Raw genomic sequence first — 25,047 nt, forward strand, 5'->3', positions numbered from 1 at the left:
AAGAAAGAAAAGAGAACAGAAAATGGTTGGGGTTAGAGAGGATTCAGTAGTGAGAAGACCTTGTTGCTTGTTCCCATGGGTGGCTCCCAAAAGTCCACCACTCCAGGAATCTGGCTCTGCCAGCCTTTGAAGAGCCCCACATACACAGGTCCACCACCACGCCAGACATACACATCATTTCCTAGGTTTAAACTACCTGCGGGAAAGAGGATGTATCTCCGTGTTAAATACTTACCTCATTTGCACCAGGCTCAGAGCTCAATCCTAAGTACCACAAATCAACACAAAATTAAAAACTTTTTTTTTTTTTGGTGGTGGTGGTATAAGTTCTGGACATTTTTTTAGGAAAATGCATATATGCATATTTTTACACACAAAAATCTGTTTGTTTGTTTGGTTTTTTGTTTTGTTTTTTTTTTACAAAACCTTTCCCCCAGGAATTGGGTGAGGGATGGAACAGTTGATTGGGTGCTTCCATAGCATGCCCAAGGACCTGGGTCTGATCCCTAGCACCGCTTACACCAAGTACATTGGTGCACACCTGTCATCCCAGCAGTCAGAATGTGGAGTCAGAATTTCAAGATTATCCTCAGGTATATACATAAGTTTGAAACCAGCCTGGGAAAGATATGAGAATATGAGACCATGTCTCAAAACAGGAAGGGAGGGAGGGAGGGACAGAGGGAGGGACAGAGGGAAGGAGGGAGGACTCTTGCACTAGATATATTTTCAAAGAGAGTTGCTTTATGAGACACCATCTAAAATACTTAATAAAGGGAAATGAAGGCAATTGAAAGCACAGATGATATACAAACTGAGTACATAATTGTCAAAGCAAAGTGCTGTAGGTATGTGAAGTTCATTATATGTCTCTGTTCTCTATGTGTGTGACATTTTCCACAAGAACAATTATAGGCAAACAAACACAGAAGACCAAAAGGCTGTCCTAAAGATGGTCTGGCCTCAGAGGTGAGCAACTTCAGCTGAGGCCCAAAGAGACGTGGAAACAGTGCTGCTAACAACATGGATGGAAACTGAAGCAATTTCAGCTGTATGGTGATGGAGACGCCCAGTAAAGAAGAGTTGCTCCTGTGGACAGCCCTATTTGTGCCCTCTAACATGGTTCCTTTAATATGGATGTGTGGGTTATTCAGTAGCCCTAAGGCATATGTGTTGATGCACAAATGCGTGTTACATTTGTGCTGATGTTCCTTACAGATTGGCAAGCTATGCAAGAGGGCCAAGGAGAGCACATCACCCAGGGGCCCTCTCTGAGAGCACGAACCAGACCCAGACGTGGGGTCCAGGGTGTGGGCATGAGGGCTGGGGCTGGCTGCTGGCCACCGTGCCCCTGACTGTTCCTCCCAATGCCTACAGTCTCTGCTGACCAGAATGTTTGGGCTTCTCTCAGGTATGTGGCCCCATTCCCCTTCCCCAGGACACTTCCTGCTTCCTCCTCCTCTTCCTATGGATTCTGACTCCTTCTCCTTAGTGGCATTCTCACTACTGTTTTTGCTGGTAAGACACCAGGGACAGATGGGAGCGACATTAAACAAGAAGCATCTCAACAATAAACAAGATTCTTATATTTCTCAGGGGACCCCCAAAGAAATAAAGACGAGAAACAAAATTTCCTGCTGGAGTATTTACAGTGTACTCAGCTGCTAAAATGCTCAGCATGCGATCAAAGAAGCAATTTAACATGTTTCTAACACACTTAGCTGTTGTAATCATCGTTAAGAGTTTGGCCAAATTTAAAGGACCCAGTCAATTTTTATGAGAGCATTAGAGAATCTAATATAGCAATAACAAATGTACTTTTGACAGTTAATAGAAATGCTGTGTTTGTGCTTTGTTACTGTTCTCTGTTCCTTGGCTAATAGCCCAGAATTGAAAGGATGCAATTTGACCTCTCTCAGGCAGGGAAGTGTGGTCTTGCCTTTCCCTTTGTACTGTATGTGCAGTCCTAGGCAGACTGTGGATAATTCAGCTCCACATCACTTGGTTGCTCTCTCATTTTTCTCGGTGCAACTGCCAGCCAGCATGCAGTCCCCAGGACTCAGACTACATGCCACTTTCCAAGGTCACTTATTGTGCTATTTATTTGATGCTTTTTATTTACATTGATCTCGTTTTAAAACTTGAATTTAGTGCCAAGTCTGGTGGTGCCTGCCTTTAACCTCAGTATTTGGGAGGTGGAAGTAGGCAGAGTTCTTTGAGTTCAAGGCTATAAGTTACATAGCCAGCCAGAACTATATAAAGAGGCCTCCTGTCTCAGAGGGATGGATGGATAGGTGGATGGATGGATAGATGGATGGATTGATAGGTAGATCAGTCTGTCTGTCTTAAATTTATATTAAATGCCACAGGCCAAGCCAGTAGAAGGTCCCTCAACCCGTGGGAGAAATTGGGGTCCCAGTAATCAGGCAGGCAAGGAGTTGGCGAGAATGACATACAGACATGAACAACAAGGGAGTGTTGAATCTGAGTGTATTTTTTTCAAAATAGGCATCAGGCTTAAATGGTCATTACAGAAGGCAAAAGGAAGTTAGATTATACACCAGTCAAGGTACATGAAGTCATCTGAAACACAATGGTTCTATAGAAAAGTATATACATTTAAACTGACAGGAACTTGGCAGAAGTCTTATCTATAGTCAGGCTAATCTTAGAAGCCGGGTGTAAACAGTTTCCATTCTAATCTATTGTATAAGCCAAGACCAGCTGGTCCTTAGTAAATGCCCAACTATGCTAATCCTCTGAGCTAGCAGAGATATGCCCCAGGGGGTCCCATTCTTGCTAACTTTACCTAGAACAATACAATAATCTAATTCCTGGGAATGACTCAGCTGCAAATCTAATGTGTAATGAGGATTCTAGTTGAACATGCCCTGAGATAACTAATTCCCATTCTGTAAACTTCTATGCCTGACCTCCTTCACTATCTCTCTAACAATGCTGGAAGTGATTAGTCTGAATGGGTAACATTCTTTACGAAATTCCAAGTTTCGGTTCAGCATAGACTATGGTATTGGAACATTGGTGAAGGTCAAAGCAATGTCCAGTTTTGCTTAGCTATTAGTAAATCATTCCTTGGGGGAACCTCTATACAGAAAGAAAGCACGCGAGACCTTCCATCGACTATTGCAAGGACAAATCTGGGTCACTTCCAAGTTATGGAATGCCAAAAGGGGTTCCAGGAGATTAGCTTCCTTGAAGCTTTTTGCCTCGTGGGCTGCTGTCATGCAGACTCGACTAGAGTGTGAGTGACAATTAAAGTCAAAAATGTCTTAAACAAAAAGAAAAGTGTCCTTTATGATTAATTTCAACTCAGGTCCAAATTACAATTCTGCTTCTTCCTAGCTCTGAGATCCTAGATTCTGAGCAAGGTATTTGACCTTCCTGTGCCTCAACTTCTTTTTTTTTTAATATAAAGATTAATTTATATGTATGACTGTTTTGCCTGTATGTGTGTGTGTATGTGTGTTTTTATTACAAGTTCCTAGTGCTGTTGGCAGTAAGAAGAGAGCACTGGACCCCTTAGAACTGGAGCTACAGACAATTGTGATCTGCCCTGTGGGTCATGGGTCCTCCATGAGAGCAGTGAGTGCCTTAACCATTGAGCCATCTCTCCAGCTCCAAAATTCTTTTCTTCACCTTTAAAATGAGGTAATATCACACACATCTTACCTTACAGGGTTGTGAGGACTACGATATATATTGTACATATATGTAGATGATCTAGCTATCTACTATTACATAGGACATTGCCTCATATGTAATAACTATCTACATCTATATTAAAAACATGTAAGGTTCCCTGCCTTATATATCCTTCCTAGTAGTTCCATGGCCTACATTTTGGGCAACAGCTTTAAATGCCACCTCTCCTCCTCCCCCCAAAATGCTTGTGGTGGCTGAAAGAGAATGGTCCCCATAAACTCAGATATCTGAATATTTGGTCACCAGGGAGTGGCACTATTTGAAAGGATAAGGAGGTGTGGCCTTGCTGGAGGAAGTATGTCATTTGGGGGTTGTTGTGGGAAATATTAAATAAGATCTCCCCTCAATCTCTCCTGCCCTGCCGGCGGACTACCACTCTAGTACCGGTACTGACTGACCTCAACACTATATCCTGGCGGGGTCCTGCTATTCTCTCCCATCTAGCAAGATCATCTCGCTTACATGCAATGCCCCACACCCCCCCACAATCAATCATCTAGCGCCTAGTTACCTAGTAGAAACATGACTCTTAAGGCTTAATTATCCAACCAAGTTTGTATATCAATAAGATCACAATTTACAAGATGCCAATACAATAATTTCAGTGCCAAATGATAAAGATAATGCTTTAACCAAATTATTCTAACCTTGTGAAAACCTTAGCTACTTGTGCTGTTTAAAACCACACAGGGTCTGGATCGTCTTCCTCTTCATCTGCCTCCATGTTGACTTCTCCCCTCTCTCTCTGACCTCCGACCTCCCTCACTCCTAAACTTCTAGCTCTGCCTCCCTATTCCTGTCCAATCACAGACCTGTCACTGCCCTAATTGGACAGAGATTGGACAGTGATTGGACAGAGAAAACAGCAATAGAGGGTGACCTTTGAGATTTCAAAATATCCATCCCAAGCCCAGAATCCCTCTCTTCCTGCACCTGTGGATCCAGACGTAGTGCTCCTCCTCTGAACCCTAAGCCAGCTCCAGTGAAATGGTTTCCTTGATAAGAGTTGTCACTGTCATGGTGTCTATTCACAGCTAGAACACTAAGACAATGCTTTTCTGGTTTTTCAGCTGCCTCTCTAGATTCTCTGTCAGCATCTCATCCTCTGAAATTCATTTACACAGGTCAACCTTACATAATTTGTTAGGGCGGTCTCACCCACTCCCACAGTATTAGCACATGGAGTCCTAAATTATCTAAATACTTCTCAACTGCAGTCTTTATGTGAAACCCAGAATATGACTCAGGGCCTGTTTTCTTAGGTCCTCAAGGTTGGTGGATACACATAATACTAACACAGAGGTCGACACATTTAGACAGGAAGGTCTTGTGGCTGTAGGGCTTGCGTCTCTAGCAGAATGCAGAAGGCTTCTGTCTTCCTGTTTGCCCCCCCCCTCTGTCTCTCTCCCCTCTCCTCTCCCTTTCCCTCCCTCCCTCCCTCCCTCCCTCTCTCTCTGTCTCTGTCCCCCCTCCCCTCCATCCCTCTCTCCCTCTCTCTCTCTCTCTCTCTCTTTCATTAACTGAGCAAGAGAACCTGTATACAGAGTATGCTAGGAAGAAGACATGTGCCTTGGAGATGTTAAGTTTGGGGACAGGAAAGAGACCGACCTTCTCATAAGAACAGAGGCATAGGAAGTTAATCTAGAAATGAACTCAGGCTGGACTATAGAAGGATGCAGGGTAGTTAGATGAAAGCCAGCATTCCTTGGGAACTTGTGAAACTGTTTTCTGTCCCCAGGAGTCCCTCCTCTGCTACTTCTAAGCCACATGGTTTGTCCACCCCATGATCTTGTGCTGTCTCACCTCCTGCAGGTAGCTCTGGCCATGTCCAGCATACTTCTTTCCTCACTGCTCTGGACTCTTCCAGATGCCTCTGGATAATTTCTCTTATTCACAATAAAAGCCTTCCCCCTAATAATGGTACAGTGGTGTTGGCAGTTCCTTTCCTGCACCCCCTTTGCATGCATGCATTCAGACCAAGATTCACTTTAGAGACTCACCACCATGAGGGGAGGTGTCAGAACAGTGGTATAAATTGAGAAGTAATCAATGATGCCACTCAAAGCCATGCTACTGGATAGATTGACACAGGGGATGACTATAAGCAAGAGGGTTTTTAAAGTGCATTTTCAAGGGCTTTCCAATATTCTGTACTTGTGAAGAAAAGCTGGCCAGTGGGATAGAGGGCATGGCTCAGGCAGGAGGAACCTTGAGAGCAGAGCCGTGGTTCCAGATGGTCAGTAGTGTGAAGGTGCTACAGAGAGCGCAAGTAAAACAAAAATTCATGGCTGAGCTTAAAAGAGTAGAACTTACAAAAAATAATTTTGGTGATTTTATGTTATTGTAAGTTTGACCTGGGTGGGCTCAAGGAGAGAACTAGGGTCAGCACTGATGTCAAGCACAGACCCCCTCTTGGAATTTGTTAGGTGGGGAGGCAGAAGGAATAGAATGGGTTGTAAGGTAAAAGAAGACAAATGTAGAGAGCCTTTAATGTGCATTACGGTAAGAAAGCCAGGAGTGGGAGGGCCCAAGAAAGGAGGGCAGAAGAGCTGGGTGGAAAGTAAACAAATAACTTAATAACTAAAAAGGGGCTCAGCGACTAAGAGCACCGACTGCACTTCCAGAGGTCCTGAGTTCAATTCCCAGAAACCACATGGTGGCTCACAACCATTTGCAATGGGGTTTGATGCCCTCTTCTGGTGTGTCTGAAGAGAGTAATGGTGTACTCATATACATAAAACAAATAAATCTTTAAAAAAAGTTTTTAAAAAGAAAAATACAAATACTTAACAGAAACAAAACAAAAAGAAAGTCAGGAAATAGGGAGAAAAGTAAAAGTAAAAGTAATAAGAAAAGCAGAGAAACCACCCAGGACAAGTGGTTAGACATTCTTTGTGGGAAGCTGCTATAGAAATAGTCAAAATAGTCTCCTGGGGAAGGGACAGTTAACCCAGGTTTGAAAAGGACTGGTCATATTGGAAGGTCTTTAACAATGTACACATACACATGCTAAAGACATGGTTCTGTAAAGACAAAGGTGGAAGGGAAGGTGGTAACTACAATCTCAGGATAAGTGGCCTCAGAACACAATGCAGGTGATGAGTATGAGGACAGGGACATGCTCTTCCAGTTGTTTCTCCTCCCAGGGCAGCCTTGGAAGCAAAAGATGTCAAGGATCTGGAGAGGAGGTATCTGCCGGCTCCAACTGAAGTGGCTATGGGCTACTAGCGGCTCCACAATAGCAGCAGTCATAGGCGGTCTTAGGAAGAGGCAGTCAAAGTCCTTCCAGGATGTAAAGGACCACACAGCACTTGACACACATGGGGCCTTTAATACAGTTATGGTGGTCAAACTGAGTGTTCTGGGCATTCTACATCCCCATAGTGGCAACGGTGGTGAGAGTCTGAATTTATAGCCAGGGTATAGACTCATGATCTGTGTTCTCTTACAAAGTCCAAAACATGTGCCACCTCCAAAGAGAGAGGAGCACACATTAAGAATGGGGATGTAGGGCACCGGGGCAAAGTTGTGTTGCATACATGGATTGTTTCGACTGAACCAAAAGTTCCATACAGTGGGAAATGACCAGGGTGTCATGGAGGTCAGCAGGTACCTGGAGGCTGAGCTGCAAGGGAGATGGGAATAAGCAAACAATTTCTGTATAGTTATGAAAGATAGCATACTAATGCAGGCTGAAGCAGCACTGTGTGGTCAAAACAAAAACAAAAATAAGCAAAAAACTAGAGTTCTGAGATCCCACTGCCTACCCCATATAGCAAATGAATACTCTGAATGAAGATCTTTGTAAGACAAGTGACAAAAAAAATCAGACCCCAACCTAAATCCAACCTAGTGAGGATTCATCACATCTCAAATCAGACATTTTAGAACGGAGGCCAGAATCTTGGGGTTATTGAACTAAGTCATGGCATGTGACTTTAGCGTGCCTTCATTCCTAAGTTTGGTTCCACACCGTGGCCACCTGGCTGTCAACAGCAATACTTCCTATTATCCATCCGACGAGCATCCCTTTTGCAAATTTTCTCAGATGAGAAAATGCAACTTCTCTAAAATCCCAGCAGACTCTCCTGGGTCTTACCTAAGCCAGTTCTGTGTTCTAGGAATGTGAGGACTGGCTCAATGGGACTTACCCTACTGGTACTTTGCACGGGGAATTACGCTGGTTTGTGTAGCATGTAAGTAAGGCCCACGTCTGCAGACATGGCTAAGTCAACTTCCATACAAGGAAATGTGACCAATAAACATATGACTGTTAGGAAGAACGAGACAGGAAGAAGAGCTAGGTGAAAATTATATCAACAACATGATGATATCTGGCTTTTTTTTTTTTTTTAATTCTTTTGGAGACAAATTAAACTAGAAACTGGAGAGAAGAGTGAAGAACAATTTGGGAAAAGGGTCCAAAGTGAAATGGGAAAGACAGCCAGGTCAGTGACTAGAGTAGAGCAGAATTATTCACGGCCTTTGGTGTCTCCCAAGTTTACCTTTTCTTTCTTTCTTTCTTTTTTTTTTTTTTTTGGTTTTTTTCAAGACAGGGTTTCTCTGTATAGCCTTGGCTGTCCTGGAGCTCACTCTGTAGACCAGGCTGGCCTTGAACTCAGAAATCCACCTGCCTCTGCCTCCCAAGTGCTGGGACTAAAGGCGTGCGCCACCACCGCCTGGCTTTTTTTTTTTGTTTAAGTTTACTTTTTCTAAGAGCAGATGAGGGCCAAGTCTATTCATCTCTTTACCTGATTACACCTCTACATGTTCAGGCTCCCAGCTTATACCAAGGAGCTCACCCCAGAATTCAAGTAGGAATCCATCCTAGACTCAGGTTCATATTCTAAGTATCAGTGCTGGGGACAGAATTTCAGACTTTTTCATGTGCAATACACACTCCCAATGAACTATAGTCCTAGTCTACCCAAGAGTCATTTTTAAAATATCAGAATCCATTTTCCAGCTAAATCCTACTTTGGTTGATCCATGATGACCCCTACATTCCTGACATCCTCCTGCCTCCATGGAGACACTGCCTTTGCTTTGAATACTGTTTTTCCTGTCTGAACACGTCCCATTTTGTAAGTGAAGTTCAAATGCTGTTCTCTAATACAGCCTTCATCTGTCCCGTCATGCTAAGGTCCTCAGCTCTCACCAGACTCACTAGTACTAGGGTATCCGTTTCCTCCCGACATGGTTAGATGTAATCATACAATGACTGTGTCCCCCCTCTACACCCTTTACGGTCCATGTTCCTTCTTTATTTGTTGCCAAAAAAAAAAAAAAAAAAAGTGTTAGGGAGAAAAAGAGCCACCAAGGGCATGCACTGTGCAGCACTACAATGCAGAGATAAACAGGGAAGGCACTTCCTAACTGGTTGCTCCCTAACTGGTTGGCTTTAACAGTCGTAATAGCACTTGTGTTCACTGGTGAGAATCTGCTAGTGGAGTTGAATCAAATTATCAATTCTGTCCATCTTCTGTTCTGAGAATCGTATCTTGCCTAACTAGGCTTTGAACTCATGAAGCTCTTTCTTACCAAAGCAAAGAACTGAGATGATTTAAAAAAATAGCTCACTGATTCCGTGGTAGGAGGAATAAAGCAATCATACCTGTCTCTAAAACTACTGAGCCATTTCCATTTTAGTCTGGCATCATAAAAGTGCTGTCATTTCAATTATTTGGTGGCTGTCAAAATTTATCTCCCATGTCTCATGTAAAAAGCAAAACACATACACAAACACCTTTTGGAAAGGTAGAGAGAAGGCTCAAACTGTAAAACTATAAGCAATGTGGACCTAAATTCAACCTCTAGCACCCACATAAATGCCTGGCACGTGCCTGTAATCCCAGTACTGAAGAGGAGGAGGATCCCTGGGACTTGCTGGCCAGTCAGTCTAGCAAAATCAGCGAGCTTCAAGTTCAGTGGGAGACTATTTAAAAGATAAGTCAGAGAGAAATTCTTATGTGGCAACCAAGGTTGGGTATATTCTTATACTCACTCCTGCAGCAGTACCAGGTACTATTATTCTAGATGGGGCACACCGATGAAGGACCAGAGGGAGAAAAACCAAACTCTTTGCCCTTGAAGATGTATAAACTAGAGTAGAATGTAAACTAAATACACACATACATATAGTCACATATAGTTTCACATTTTTGAAACTAACATGCCTATTAACATATGCAGTAGTTTTCTTTTTCTTTTATTTAATGCTGATACAATGCATTAAACCATGAAGCTGCCTTCTCAGCTCATAAACAGGTTGAGATTTGTACTTTAGAAAACACTGGCCTAAATAAGCACGACAGGCAATTGTGCACTGTTCCTATTTTTTGTTTTTGAGACAGGGTTTCTCTGTGTAGCCCTGGCTGTCCTGGAACTCACTCTATAGACCAGGCTGGCCTCAAACTCAAGAGATCCGCCTGCCTCTGCCTCCCAAGTTCTGGGACTATAGGTGTGCGCCACCACTGCTTGGTGCTGTTCTCATGTCATAGATGGCATGGCATGCATCACCCACCAGTGACCCCAGCACTGGAGCTTCACTCAGGGCTTCAATTGAGTCCAGTGCTATCTTTTTAACACTGCAGTTCCATCCCTGAAACTCACTTTTTTCATACTTCTTTTTTTTGGGGGGGAGGGGTGTCACTCTGTAGCCCAGGCTGGCCTTGAACTCAAAAGTGATTCTCCTGCCTTAGCTGAGAGCTAGGATTACAGGCATGATCCACCACATTGGGCTAGGCTTTATAATGGCATATCCCATAATGCTCAGCACAGGAGAGGTGAAATTTATAATGGCAAGACTCTTTGGACCTTTGGTATTGGCTAATCAATCATGGGGTTTCCAGACATGAAACAGATAGGAAGCCTACTGCACATCTGTTTGACCTGTACAAGCAGAAAAATTCTCAGATGAGAGAAAGGCTACACTGGATCGTGGCAAAAGGCAATCTCAGCCAGTGAATCAATTTCCAGACTTGAGCCAGTTTGCAGATCCAGAACCCCTTGAATGAAGGGGTGGCCAGGTTCCCCTGAGGATCCTGGTAAGACACCTAAAAGTTTGCTGTCAGCCTTTCTCCAGTTTTTCCCCAGAGGACCTATGGCCTCTTAAAAAGGTAACTGTACACTGGGGTAAAGGAAATAGACTTTCCAGGATCTATCAGATACTGGTTCTGAACTGACACTGATCCCAGGAGATTCCAAGAAACATTGTGGCCCTACAGTTAAAGTAGGGGCTTATGGAGGACAGATGATTAATGGAGTTTTATCTGATGTCTGATTCACAGTAGGTCCAGTAGGACCCCAAACACATCCTGTGGTTATTTCCCCAGTTCCAGAATGTATAACTGGGATAGATATGTTGAGAAATTGGCAGAATCCTCACACTGGTGAGCGTGTGCCCTGCGTCTGGGTGTGTCTTCGGCCCCTGACAGTTGTATCATCTACACTTCTAACTCTAGACAGACTGCAGTGTGTCTTCGGTCCCTGACAGTTGTATCATCTACAGACTTCTAACTCTAGACAGACTGCAGTGTGTCTTCGGTCCCTGACAGTTGTGTCATCTACAGACTTCTAACTCTAAACAGACTGCAGTGTACTCCACGATGCCTGTCTTGTGCCATAACTGCTTACTTTATGACAACTCGAATGTCAGAGTGGGATTCTCCACAATGTCACCTCCCCATACGCAGGTCTCTGTGACCTTTTTGTCCCTCAAACACAGCATATACCAGAGTAGGTATTAATAGATACCCACAGAAATGAGTACGTACCCAAAGCAGAGGACCACTGCAAAGTCCTCCTGGTAAGCGGGATGGTAGTCAGCATGACACCTAGACTCACTACGAGATGAGCCTCTGGGCACGCCTTGGGGAATTACTGTTAGTATTAACTGAGGTAGAAGCTCCACCCACTGTTGAGTGGCACCACTCCCCGGTTATATAGAGACAGCACAGTAGTATCCATTTGTTATGTAATTCTTGACTGTGGATGAGATGTGATCAACTGCTTCAAGCTCCTGCTGCCTTGGCATCGAGACCATGATGGACTGTGTCTCAATCTGTGAATCTAGATAAGCCCCTTCTCCCTTAAGCTGTTCCCATCAGGGTATTTTATCTGACACAGGAAAGGAAAACAAGCGCCTACATTACAAAGTCACATAGTAGGCAAAGGCTTCAACAGTGGAAAACCTATATACATGTTTTATCTTCCTAACATCAGTAGATGGATTTAGAACCATGTCAGTATATCAAGGATCACAATGAACAGAAACTTAGCGAAACTCAAGAAAATGGAGACTAGGAGACGCAGAAAGAAGCTGGATGGATTTCCGGAGGGGCAGGAGCAAGAGAGTCCCTGGGTCAGTGGCAGAACAAAGGAGCAGTGTAGTAACTGGAATGGTTCCATCTTACTCAATGGAGAATCAGGTCAGGCTTCTAAGACTGCTTCCTGTTGCTTCACTTACACAGAGCAGGATGGTGCTACGTGGTTGTGAAAATACCTATAGGAAACTATCAGAAAGGAGTGACACTGTGACTGAATATTGACCCAACTGAAAATGTTTAAATTCCCCCAGCAGCAGAAAGGACGGAGATGCAGTCAGTTACACGGGGTGATGAAGCTCGGTGAAATAACACATCCATAACTGTTAGTCCTAGGTTCAATCCTTGGGAACAGAAAATGACAGGATCCTTACAAAATAACTCCCTTATAAAATAGAATTTTAATCATGACATCTTTGTGTAAGGTACTGTAGAACTCTCTAAGCCATACTTCTCACACTTCAATCAAACTCTAACTCTCTAGGGCAAAGGGAGGGACATATGGAAATAAGCACCTCAGTTATGTCAAAGTTTGGCCCTGTTGAGCAACTTGTTTAACCTTATTTAAAATGATTTAAAAGGGCTTAATTTGCCTAATTTTTAAGTTAATTAGATTAAAAAAAATAGAAAATAAAACCACTCAGGCACACCACTTCTGTAGCAACATGAAGTGAGAATACATACACATTTACAGCTACCATTATTACTTAAGCTGCTTTCAGAACAGTATTTAGTCACATCATTTATTTGCTATCATAGTAGCATTTACTTCAAAAAGATTTAAGATTGGTTGTAATTTAGTCTGAAGTTTTCTTTTAAAATTCAGAGTAGGATGGAGAACTAGTTATTAGCCTATTTCTAAATAGCTTGTTTCTTAACACAAGAAACCACAATGTATGTAAGCCTATTCTTCACACTTTTAGAAAGCATCCTCATTTCTTTAAAGTTAGGACTATTAATGGCTCTTCTGTTTGTTTTTGGTTGTCTTTTGAGGCACAGTCGCATATACCTTAGACTGGTCTCAAAAATCACTACCTAGGCAAGGATGGCCTTGAACTTCTGATCTTCTACCTCTGTTCCTCTAGTGCTGAGAACACAGGTGTGTGCATGGTCATCAGAGCTTGTCTGTGCAGTGATAGGGTCAAACCCAGGGCTTCCTACATGATAATTCAGTCCAACTTGTTGAAGGTGATGCAGATTTCGGGAGACTAAGCGATTCTGAGTCTGAGGGAAAGTCCAATGGCAATGCAAAGAAGTTCGTCTCAGCCAGCACAGCCAGGTCCGCCGCCGCTGCCACTGCCGCCGCTCCCCGAGGTCTCGGTGCCCCAGCTCCTCTTCTCTTTCCCATCTCAGTTACTTATTCCTTTCTTTAAAGAAACAAAAGCTAAGTTCTCCAAAGTTCTGAAAGTCAGAGTTTGTATAGAGCTGGGTGAGAACTTTGACATTTGATATTACAAGGTCCCTTATCACAGACACTTTCTTCATTCAGGATCAAGGCGAGGTAAAACAGGGAGAATAAGATTCCCAAATGCAGAGTCTTGAGTTATGAAGTATCCAGATGAATGTGCATGAGCGTGCTGAGAAAGATAAAACCAAAATACAAAATAAAAAAAAAACAAAAAGAAACCAATTAAGTTATTAAGAGTCACATTTTTTTAACCAAGGCATTAAAATTCCTTATCCTTTCTGAATTCCTAAGATCTAGTTTGTTTACAGGGACGGACAGTAACACAATTCAGATTAACACACTGCATCAGGCAAGTGTTTAGCGCCTCTTTATCTGTCTCAGTGGGGCTCTCTCCCACCAGCAGTCAAGAAGGCTGAGGAGAAATAGCAGCAAAGGTCACGAGACAAAAAGCCTGGGAGAGAGGAGCAGCTGATGACTGAAACCCACCAATGCTGAGGCAGTGCTGGAAAGGAACGGATTTTAAAACTATCACTAATTTCCCCCTCAATTAAATGAAAAAAAAAAAAAAGACTCTTTTTAGTCATTTGAAGTTAAAGATGATTTTTATAATGTCCTTTCCAATTCTGGGATTCTGCTTAAAAGCAAAGGCAATTATACTATGCCTTTCAAATTTTTACTTTTTAAGTTTTATGATATAGGGTTTTGCTGCATAGCCTAAGCTGGCCTGGAACTCAAGAAAGATCCTCCCGTGTCCACCCTTGAAGTGCTGATATTACAAGGGTTACACAGATAACCTATCCAAAAGAAAAAAAGGTGTTTCATGGAAGATCTCCGAGAACCCAAGTTATCTAAGATGAACATAATACTAAACAATGACTTTGTCTCCAAGCTGGACCATCACTTACAGCCTAACAGTAAGAGCTATAAAATATTTCCCATGTAAGCAGTGCAGACATTAAAAAATATCTAAATAGTAACCCAGGAAGACAATTACATAAAGTAATACTGTGACAAATTGAAAATATTTATGGTGCCATTAAACTAGCCAGTTCAGTTTTCTAGATCATTGTCTGTCCAAATATTTTGTGAACAAGAAATCCCTTGGCAAAGCAGAGCAGGGAATCAATCATGACTACATTAACACTGTAAAAGATACTTTCATTATTACTGTACTGGTCCTTCAATCCCTTTGGGCATGAGTGAACATTGGCAAACCTCTGCAATTATATGTGGAACAAGTTTATTGGTATTGCTCCACTGAGATACAAATGAAGTCCTGCGCTGGCTTCTAGAACCTGAAACTGGCCAATGTGAGCAGACTGTCAGTTCCCTTCGCTCACCTGCAGAGCCGCCTTCTGTTGGGCTGCAATGTGCTGCTGCTCAGCATGGTCCCGGAAGTCCTTATTAAGAGAAGGCCTGGAGAGGGAGATGCTAAAACGGAAACCTTGGTTACTTGGCTACCAAACACAGAAATACTCTCATCTCTTTTTAAAAATAATTATATAAGGGGATTTACTAGATTGGCACATCTAAAAGCACTCCCTTTCCCATTATCAACATTAATTTATGAAGCAAGCTTATGCTATCTGTATGGAATTTCAAGTAATCTATATTATAGGCTTCATAATTTACAACTCTTCTACTTTTAACTCAGTCTGTCATCATCCTTATTATTATTTTATTCTTTTGTCTTTGTTTTTTGAGACAGGGTTTCGCTGTGTAGCCCTGGCTGTCCTGGAACTAGCTCTGTAAACCAGGCTGGCCTCAAACTCCCAGAAATCCCAGAGATCCAGCCTCCCAGGTGCTGGGATTAAAGATGTGCACCACCACACCAGACTTTTTAAAAAAACTGTTAACCAACAGCATGATGCTCATTAACAGTCAAACCATACATCATTGTCCATCTGATAATTAAACTTAGGATAACCATGTTCCCCTCAGCTGTAACTAAATTTTTAGAAAAGCTGACAGTCGCTTATTTGTGAGATTCTAAAGCAGCTACTAGATAGCTGGCTCTGTGCTCAGCACTGGGATCTACCAGTACACAGAACAAATCTCAGACAACATCGGCAGTGATGAAATAGAATGCCATGATTTAACAAGACCAAGCAGACGATGAACAGTTAGGAATCTGTAAGTAAGGGGAAGCTCAGAGTGTAGACCTATTTCGACAGTATCAGGACCTCCAAAGAGCTTGAGATGGCACTTTTCCCTGTAAGGACGGCTAAGAACACGCTTCCAAACAACAGGCAATACCTAGCTCCAGGGTGACTTGTTGAAGATTGGTTCTGCATAAGTAATTTTCTCTTCTCTTTGTCCAGTTCAGCCAAAATTGCAACTCTATTTTTATTTTGAAAACCTAAAGAAGAAAAGGGAGGGAGAATTAGAAGCATTTTAGAGTATTTTAAGCCATGTAGAAACCAGAAAACAAAATTCCTATTCTCTAACATGGTCATACATTCACTAGTGAGTTCTTTCTTCCTACTAGCCATTTCTCAACAACTTTAAGAGCATAAAACACTACCAGACTTGGTGGCACACACATATAATTCCAGCTCTTGAGAGGCAGAGTTCAAAGCCAGCCTTTGAGAGACCCTATCTCTTAAAACAAACAAACAAACAAACAAAACCAATAGGTCAGCAGGTGTAGTGTTTGCTAAACAAGCACAAAACCCTGGATTCAGCCTCCAATATAGTATAAAGCAGATGTGCTGGTGCATACCTCCTATACTTGTGAGACAGAGGCAGAAAGATCAGAAGTTCATGGTCATCATCTTTTACTATGAAGCCCATTCAAGGCTAGTCTGGGCTACATGACACCCTGACTTAAAAACACAACAGAAAACCCAAAGGCCCAGTGATGGTAGCATATGTTCTCAGGAGGCTAAGACAGTTGGATTGCTATGAGTTCCAGGCCAACCAGTGCTAGTTCAACCCTAAAAAAACAAAACAAAACAAAACAGTGTAGGTGTGTGGGTGGGTGTGTATTCTGATCTAAATAATTATGCTCACCGAGGTATGAGTTACGGCATTTATTTTGGACAAAATTTGGTGGCTCAATATATTGCATGGCCAAATCTATGGTGTGCAAATTCTTTTATGAAAAAAATTATTACAGTATAGTCAGATCAAATTCTCAGCTACTTTCATTCAGAAATGATACTTTTTTTTTTTCAAGAAACAGCAAAAGAACTGCAAGTGGCCAGACTAGAAAGGAATCCTAAGAAGTAGAGCAAACTTATGGGACAGACACCTCCTTTTATCAAATATTTAGTATGTGACTTGATTCTAAGCTTTAACCTTAGATAAGATCTCAGCATATGTTGCAAAGTGTCCTGAAGCAGCAGCAGGCAGCTAACCTCTTAAGAATCCAAATTAAAGCTGGCTAGTAGTAGCTTAAGCCTTTGATCCCAGCACTCAGGAGGCAGAAGCAGATCTAAGTTCAAGGCCAGCCTGCTCTACATACAGAGTGAGTTTAAGGACATCCAGGGCTACACAGAGAAACCCTGTCTCAAACAAAACAAAACAAATCAAAATTAAATGCCAACATGTCAACAATGAAGGACTCCACTCTAAATTCTCAGATCTCTAGTCTCTCTCTGCAAACCTATCTCATGATCTGCTACAAGGGATCTGTGCCCCCACAGCCGCAACAGACCAGAACCAAAAGGAATATTCTCCCCCTATAGGCCATTCTCAAGCTCTATAATCCTGAACAGAATTGTTTGTATGTCCTTAGGTATCTGCATCTGATGATCCCTAGCTAAAAAACAAAACAAAATCCACAAAGGGTATCGATGAAAGGAGACAATTAGAGCTCTAGAGACTGGACTATGGAATGAGAGTATTTTCAAGCAGAGTAGACCTAAGCACACTTAAATACCCATCTGAGGGATTGTGAGAATTTTATACTAATTTAGAAAGAACTAGTAGGTTGAAAATGTCCCACAGAAGGAGAGACTGGTTAGGATGGCCCAGGATATAAGACATTCATAGATACTGGCCTAACCAGACATAGAGTTCACTAAGGTTCTGAATTTAACCAGGCACCAGCAACCTGGCTATGGCCAGAAGTTTGGGAAAATACATCTATGCTGTATCCACTTTAGCAATTTATCCTCTCCCAGTTTCTGTCTCTGCTCCTGTTATACCACCAAATTCTAGTAACAGCAGACTCCTTTTGAATAGCTGACTATGACAGCACACTGGGACATTTCTAAAAAGATGGTTTTATGAGGCTTCCAGAGAATTCTCCATCTTAACTCTAAACCCCTTTCCTGCTGACATGCTCCCTTAGAAAAATAGGGCATCAACATCAACTGTCATGTCACTGAAATGCCCCTTTCTCTTTCACAGATAGTGAAAGTGCCTCAGGCAGGCCAAGAATGAAACAGGTAAGGCGAACTTGTCCCAAGGAGTAAGGTTTTGAGGCCAGACTGGGCTACATCAGATTGTTACCTTAAAAAAAAAAAAAAAAAAAAAAAAAAAAAAAAAAAAAAAAAAAAAAGCCGGTATAAGCTAAAAATAGAGCCTGGAGGAGGGAAGAAGACAGGGAGAGGGAGAGAGACAAGAGGATATTCCCAGAATTACAGCTTGAGTAAACTGTTAGGTTATTCAACTATTAGGCTTTTGAAATTCCCAAGTGCTTTTACTTATGGAGGGTCTATACTATATGACAACTAACATTTTAAAAATAAGTTCATATCCAGCACTGAATATTTCTTATTCCTCCTCCTTCTTTTTTGGCTTTTCGAGACAGGGTTTCTCTGCATAGCCTTGGCTGTCCTGGAACCCGAAAATTCGCCTGCCTCTGCCTCCCAATTGCTGGGATTAAAGGTGTATGCCACCACTGCCCAGCCTGAATGTTTCTTCTTAGAAAATTTTTGAAAGGATTTTTGCTTTGCCTTTGTACTTATTGCTTTATAAACATACATAATACTCCAGAATGCTTTCAAATAAGAGAAATATCAAGTTTATACATTGTTCAAATGTAATGAAAATTAAAGACTATAGTAGTTGATACCTTGAGCTGGGCATAGTGATAATACTGAAACCCCAGTACTTGAAGGCAGGGCCATGTTGTCACAACCTGGAGGCCATCCTGGTCTATACCTGCAGTTTAAAGCCACCCAGCAAGGCATCTCAAAACAAACAAAACCTAAGTTTGTTTATGTAATCATTTCTTTTTTCTTTTCTTTTCTGTAGTAGCTGAAGATGATCTTGAATTTTTGATCTTCCTGCCTCCACCTCCCAAGTGCTGAGAATACAATTAAAAGCCACCACGTGTGAAAACCAAATCTATGTTTTAGGTTTTAATTTACTGATCCATAAAGCTTTGCCTCTAACCTGTAAAGCCCTTTGCCCAAGGACGGGTTGTTCCTGAGATGCCGGAGGCTGTTGTATATATAACAAGCCACACACACACTTAACTATTCTCACAAATCTACCCAATGTGCTTAACTACCTTCTGGGCTCTCCCAATGCAATGAAACCAATAATTAAGTAAATACAATGGATATTTGGCCCCTGTACCAGAGGCATTAATGAATTACGAGGCATATACTAACACTTCTTTTTTTTTTTGGTTTTTCGAGACAGGGCTTCTCTGTGTAGCCCTGGCTGTCCTGGAACTCACTCTGTAGACCAGGCTGGCCTCGAACTCAGAAATCCGCCTGTCTCCGCCTCCCAAGTGCTGGGATTAAAGGCATGCACCACCACCGCCTGGCTTAACACTTTTTTTTAAAAAAAAAAAAATCATGTTTCTTCAGATGCAGAGACCCACAGCCAAACATTAGAGGAAGCTTGGGGAATCACAAGAAAACCTACAAAATCAACTAACCTTGGCTATAGGGGCCCACAGAAACTGAACTGTCAACCAGAGAGCATGCGTGGGACAAACCTAGGCCTTCTGCACACATGTAACAGTTGTGCAGCTTGGTCTCCATGTGGGACTCCTAACAGCAGGAACAGGGGCTGTCTCTGACTCTGTTATCTGCCATTGGACCCTTTCCACTAACTGGGCTGCCTTGTCTAGCCTCAGTAGGGGATGTACCTAGTCTTACTGCAACTTGATTTGCCAAGGTGGGATGATATCCGTAAGATTCCCTCCCCTTTTCCATAGAGATATGGAGGGGGGTATGGAGGAGAGGGGATATGAGAGAGGGGAAATGGGAGAGGAAGCTGCAATCTGTATGCAAAGTGAATAAATATTAATTAATAAAAATAAAAAAGCTGGGCAGTAGTGGCGCACGCCTTTATTCCCACTCCCAGCACTTGGGAGGCAGAAGCAGGTGGATTTCTGAGTTTGATGCCAGCCTGGTCTACAGTGTTGAGTTCCAGGACAGCCAGGGCTATACAGAGAAACCTTGTCTCGAAAAAAACAAAATAAATAAATAAATAATAAAATAAAAATAAAGTGTATACTTTAAAATGTAAAAAAAAAAAAAAAATCATGTTTCTTTCCGTTATTATTTAAGAGTAATGGAGGCATTTGACAGTCAACCTCCATGTAATTTCTATACACACAAACAATAGAGAAGTACAGATGTTATACTAAGGATGGTAAAATACAATGAAGATTAAAAATTTTTATTGAGGAGTCACAGAGATGATCTAGAGCAGTGGTTGCTATTTCAGGAGACCCAGGTTTGACTTCCAGCACCCACATTTGATCTCAGTCCCAGGGGAGGTGAGATCTTCTAGTCTATAAGGACAATGCATGCATGTAGTGCACAAACAATATGGGCAAAACATTCAAACATTTAAAGTAAGAATCCATGCTACCCAGATGGCGGTGGTCCCAGCACTCGGGATGCACAGACAGGCATCCTTGCAAATTCGAGGTCATCTTCGACTACATAGTGAATTCCAGGACAGCCAGAGCTACATGGAGAAACCCTGTCTTGAAAAACAAAAACAAAGAAACCAAAAAAAACCCAAACAAAACAAAAACCCTGGGCCAGCCAGGTCTATCAGTAAGACCCTATCTCAAAACAAATAAATGAACATCAATGAATATTAATTTTTTTAACTTTTCACTGAGAATCTGCAAGTCTACAGAACATGATATAGACTCCCTCTGCTGGTATCCAATAGCAGCAGTTCCATGATACCAACGGATAAGTCAAATGACTTATCTAACTAATTACTCTTTAGGTTTTGGATGCTTCATAGTAGATCTGACTATGAGCCAACCAAAAGCAGCACTAACAATAGTTCCTACTGCAATTACAAAGAGAAAAGTTAGCAGCAAATTTTGTTATTAGAACGAGATAGTTTAAAATGTTTTTATTGTGACTACATTGTGTGGCTTCTTTTAGCATCTTTTTTTTTTCTTTCCTAAATGGACTTCTCTTAGTTTTCATTTTGGTTCAGTTTTGGTAGAGGTTGGGGAGTACTGAGGATCAAATACAAGTTACTTTCATCTGAATCTTTCTAACTTTAGTCAAACAGTTCAGGCCTGATATGGAAAGAGACCTGTTTCAAGTACTAGCATAAAATACTTTCAAAATGATAGCTAATACTTTCTAAAGACTACATTTTATGAGCCAGGTGTGATGGCACATGCTTTTAATTCCAGCACCAGGGAGGCAGGCAGAGCTCTAGGCCAGCCTAGTCTACACAGTATGTTCCAGGCAGCCAAGACTGCATATCTTGTCTCAAAAAAAAAAAAGAATCTGGCATATACTTGTAATCCTAACAATTAAGAGGCTGAAGCAGGGATACCACAAGTTCAAGATATAGATAGCCCTCAAAAAGGTAAAAACATTGAATAAATTTGTATTTCAACAAAACATTTTTTTAAAAATTCCTTAACAGCAACTTGTACCTAACTTGATTAAAAAAGGTAACAGGTGAAATGACTGAAATTTTTACAGCAATGAAGATAAAGGCATGGTTATCTTACATTATTATCTGACAACAGTTTTAAAAGCAAGAAAACAGATGCCAGAGGATACAGTTTATGATGTGGGCTGGGGAGGTGGTTCAGCGGTTAAGCACTTGTTCCCAAAATCATGAGGACCAGGGTTTAGATCCCTAGAACCCACATATATGCTGTGTAATTTCAGCCTTGGAAGGCAGAGAGGGGAACCGCAGAGAAAGCTGGCTAGCAAGAGTAGCCAATGGGCAAGCCCTGGATTTGACTGAGAGACCCTGCCTCAATGAATTAGGTGCACAGTGCTGGAAGATGATTCTCTATGTTAACCTCCAGTCTCCACATGCGCGCATGCCCACCCCTACACACATGCACCCACACACATGCAAACATGCATATACACAGATGCACACTATACAAAAGTAAATGGAAGAAAAAAAAAAGTTTATGATGTGAATCACTAATCTTGACAGCTTAAAATAAAGAGTTAGTAATACTAAAAAATGTTGCTGATACAGTGTTAAACTGACTTTAAATTGGGGGATTCCACTTTGCTATTCATGATTCTGGATGAAGTAACTGCTCTATACTAAATTTTCTCTACCTCAAAATACATTTACTGTATGGGAGAACGTTCCTAGTAATAACAGAAATCCCAGCATGCGTTACCTTGTCCTGAAGGATTTGCTGCCATCTTCCTATTCTGTTTCAATTATATTCAGTGGCCACTGACCAGGACTTTACAATCATCTGTAAAAAAATTTTTGTGCACACATAAAATGCACTGGCCTTAAATTGCAGTCTCAAACTTGTGAAGAACAGCTAGGCTGACTTCAGTTTCTTAGTCTCTTAAGAAAGATACACATAAAAAGCACAGACTTAAATCAGAAATTTAGTTCTGCATATTCCTCATGCACTTCATTAAATGAACATATTTTTTTTTAGTCTTGAAGTTGTTAATACCAACATTTAGCATTACTTTTAATTTACATCATCAAGATGTATTTACCAAATATATCAACCTTTTGAAAATATCTACATAATCAGTGCTAGGAAGAAAAATAAACCCTATTAAAATCACTCTCCGTTCATTTAAAAAACGAATTCCAGCATTTGCTGTGCTAGTGAAAAGAAAGAAGGAAAGACAGAACCAACCAACCTAACAAGAATCTACTCTGCGCCATATATTGTGTAAGATGTTTCCCAAAAATATTTTTAATGAGCTTTGTTATATATGTGGAGGCCAACTGTCACAAAACTAGTAAGTTCGCCTAGACTCCTGGTTTCTTTGTGTGTGTGGTGTATGCCTAGTGGTGAGCATTTGTGAGCAGGGCAGAAAAAGGCATTAAATGCCTTGTGCTATCACTCTCCACCTTGTTCCCTTGAAAACAGGGTCTCTCACTGAGCCCGGAGGTGGGCTGGCAGCCAGCCATCCTCACCGATCCTCGTCTCCGCCTTCCCTCAGCTCTGGGATGCAGGCTTCGGACACGGATGCCGGAGATTCCAGCACAGACCCTAATGTCTGGGCAGCAAGTGCTCTTACCAGCTGAGCCACCTCTCCAACCCCAAGCCTGCTTATCTCTAAGTTTAGAAACAAAAGTTTTTTTATTTGGCCACGCCGAAATCACAACCAACTCCTCGACCCTTGAATTTCATTCAAGTAATCACACGGGGTGGGGGTTGGGGGGAGGAAAACTAATTTAACAAAAGCGCTCTTTAAAAACGTGACCGCACACAGCGGTAATTCCAGCACTCCGGAGGAAGAGGCAGAGGAACCGCGAGTACCCGGCCCACCAGGGCTACACAGCCAGACCCTGACTCAAAACCAAACAAAACAAGGCGCGAACAGGGTTGCGGAAGTCAAGAACTATTGTTGAGCGGAGACACGAGCTCTAAGCAGATGCCGGGTGTAAAGGACTCGCGTCCCCTGCGGCTGGAGCTCAGCGCGGGCGAAGCCGAGCTCATACTGGAGGCGATCAAGGCCGCCCCGAGAAAGGATAAGGGTGTCCCAGGAGTTCCTGCCCGCGGGCGAGGTGGGCGAAACCCAACGGGAAGTGAGAAACCCTCGCACGCTATTCCGCGCGAGGCCGCTGCCCCGTGGCCGGCGTCCGGGCCACACTTCTCTTGGCGTCACCAGTCCTTTTTACGTACCCGGAATGAGAGGAGCCTCGAGAAATCTCACTGTCCGGTCGCCGCCGAGCAGGGGGGCGCGCCCACGCAGAACCCGGCGAGAGAGCAGCAATGCGCCGCGCTACAACATTCCCGCCGGCACCAACTTCCGCCTCCTGACTGACGGGTCCCCTGGAAGCGGAAGTCCCGCCTACCGACTGGACGCAACGGACGCGCTACCCCAAGTGATTCGTAGTTTCATCGCTTCTTCGGCGGGAAAGGGTTTCCCTTCCGAAGAATGACAGTCGAAGAGGCTCACGGGAGATGCAGGCTGTAGAGCTGGGGGCGGGGTCAAACGCTGATTGGCAGGAATGGAGCTGGGTCCCTAGCACCTAAATTGATTTTTTTTTTTTTTCTTTTGTCCTTCAGGTTTTCAGGAGACTAGCTGCCTGTCAGGATTTAACCCTGGTGTTAATCCACTTCAGTAGAGCTTCAGAGAGAGGTTGAGCACACTTCCAGGTTTTAACAACCATCCCAGGAGTATTTTTATTGTTTACCGTCTGAATAAATAATTATACGCAAGATGAGCACTATATAGGTACAAGTTTTCGCTACCGCGTATAATCTGAATCTTAAAAATGAAAGTGTCGGTTGAGAGTAGTGGGGCATGCCTTTGATCCCAGCCTTCTAGGAGGCAGAGAAGGATCTTGCTAAGTTTGAGGCCATCCTGGTCTGCATAGAGAGCTCCAGGACAGGCAGGACTACACAGAGAGACCCTATTTGGAAAAAATAAAACAAAAAGAAACCAAAAAGAAGTAAATATGTTTTGATGTGTATTACTTGTTCTGTGATTATTAACCACTTACTACATGCCTTGGGAATTTAGTGGGAATTTGTCTAAGGTACATAACTTGAACAAGGCACATAGCTACATAGCAAGTTTAAGGCCAGTATTGACTACATAAACTACATAAAATTTATTTAGAAATAAATTAATATTTCTAAAATAGTAATTGGTGTTTGCTAATGTATATGGTGGGCAATTTTGTTGTATACAGTCCACGACTAATTTACTTAGTTTACAGAAAAAAAAAATGTTGGCCGTGCAGTGGTGGTGCACGCCTTAATCCCAGCACTTGGGAGGCAGAGGCAGGCAGATTTCTGAGTTTGAGGCCAGCCTGGGCTACAGAGTGAGTTCCAGGACAGCTAGGGCTACACAGAGAAACCCTGTCTCCAAAAAACAAAAAACAAAAAAACAAAAACAAAAACAAAATTGTTGAGTGTTTTCCATATGCTAGGTGCTTGCTCTACACTAGCTATGTCTGCCTGTGGTCTGTATGTGGGAAACTGAGATGTTACTATGTTGTATCCAGCAATGAGCTGAGCTAAAATCACCTGTGCACAGGGATAACATATAAGGTAGCCTTCATTTCAGATATTTACATTATGATTAATAACAATAGCAACGTTACAATTATGAAGCAGCAGAGAAAATAATCTTATGTTTGGGGTCACCACAACATGAGGGACTGTTGTAAAGGGTCAAAGCGTTAGGGATTCCTCTGGAACCAGCTCTTTGTGCTCTCTCTCCCTCCCTCCCTCCTTCC

The 25,047-nt window shown here is 42.3% G+C and overlaps 1 protein-coding gene across 4 annotated transcripts; it reads right to left on the reverse strand.

Annotated features, from left to right (window-relative positions):
- Positions 1-11,899: 11,899 nt before the first annotated feature.
- Positions 11,900-23,628, reverse strand: Inip (INTS3 and NABP interacting protein). 4 transcript variants are annotated; one of them, XM_031377556.1, is made up of 5 exons: positions 23,483-23,628; positions 22,001-22,081; positions 15,712-15,814; positions 14,796-14,886; positions 11,900-13,624 (listed from the first exon to the last, which is right to left on the reverse strand). In XM_031377556.1, exons 2-5 carry the CDS (start codon positions 22,023-22,025, stop codon positions 13,529-13,531), a joined length of 315 nt encoding a protein of 104 aa, XP_031233416.1. In that variant the 5' UTR covers positions 22,026-22,081; positions 23,483-23,628; the 3' UTR covers positions 11,900-13,528. The 4 variants fall into 4 exon arrangements, with proteins under 4 accessions (XP_031233416.1, XP_031233414.1, XP_031233417.1 ...); XM_031377554.1 differs by lacking the exon at positions 23,483-23,628 and adding an exon at positions 20,239-20,337 and having other exon boundaries at positions 22,001-22,068; XM_031377557.1 differs by lacking the exon at positions 22,001-22,081.
- Positions 23,629-25,047: the final 1,419 nt, after the last annotated feature.

The sequence above is a fragment of the Mastomys coucha genome, unplaced genomic scaffold (assembly GCF_008632895.1).
Source record: "Mastomys coucha isolate ucsf_1 unplaced genomic scaffold, UCSF_Mcou_1 pScaffold18, whole genome shotgun sequence".
Taxonomy (NCBI): domain Eukaryota; kingdom Metazoa; phylum Chordata; class Mammalia; order Rodentia; family Muridae; genus Mastomys; species Mastomys coucha.

Bases quoted from the DNA above. Each gene is read 5' to 3' on its own strand.
- Inip (XM_031377554.1), bottom strand. From the start codon at position 20,302: ATGACCTCGAATTTGCAAGGATGCCTGTCTGTGCATCCCGAGTGCTGG. The intron at 14,887-15,711 runs GTATTGCCTGTT...TTTCCGTTTTAG, and splicing joins ACAAGTCACCCTGGAGCTAG to CATCTCCCTCTCCAGGCCTT. The intron at 13,625-14,795 runs GTGAGCGAAGGG...TATCTTTCTCAG, and splicing joins AACAGAAGGCGGCTCTGCAG to CACGCTCATGCACATTCATC.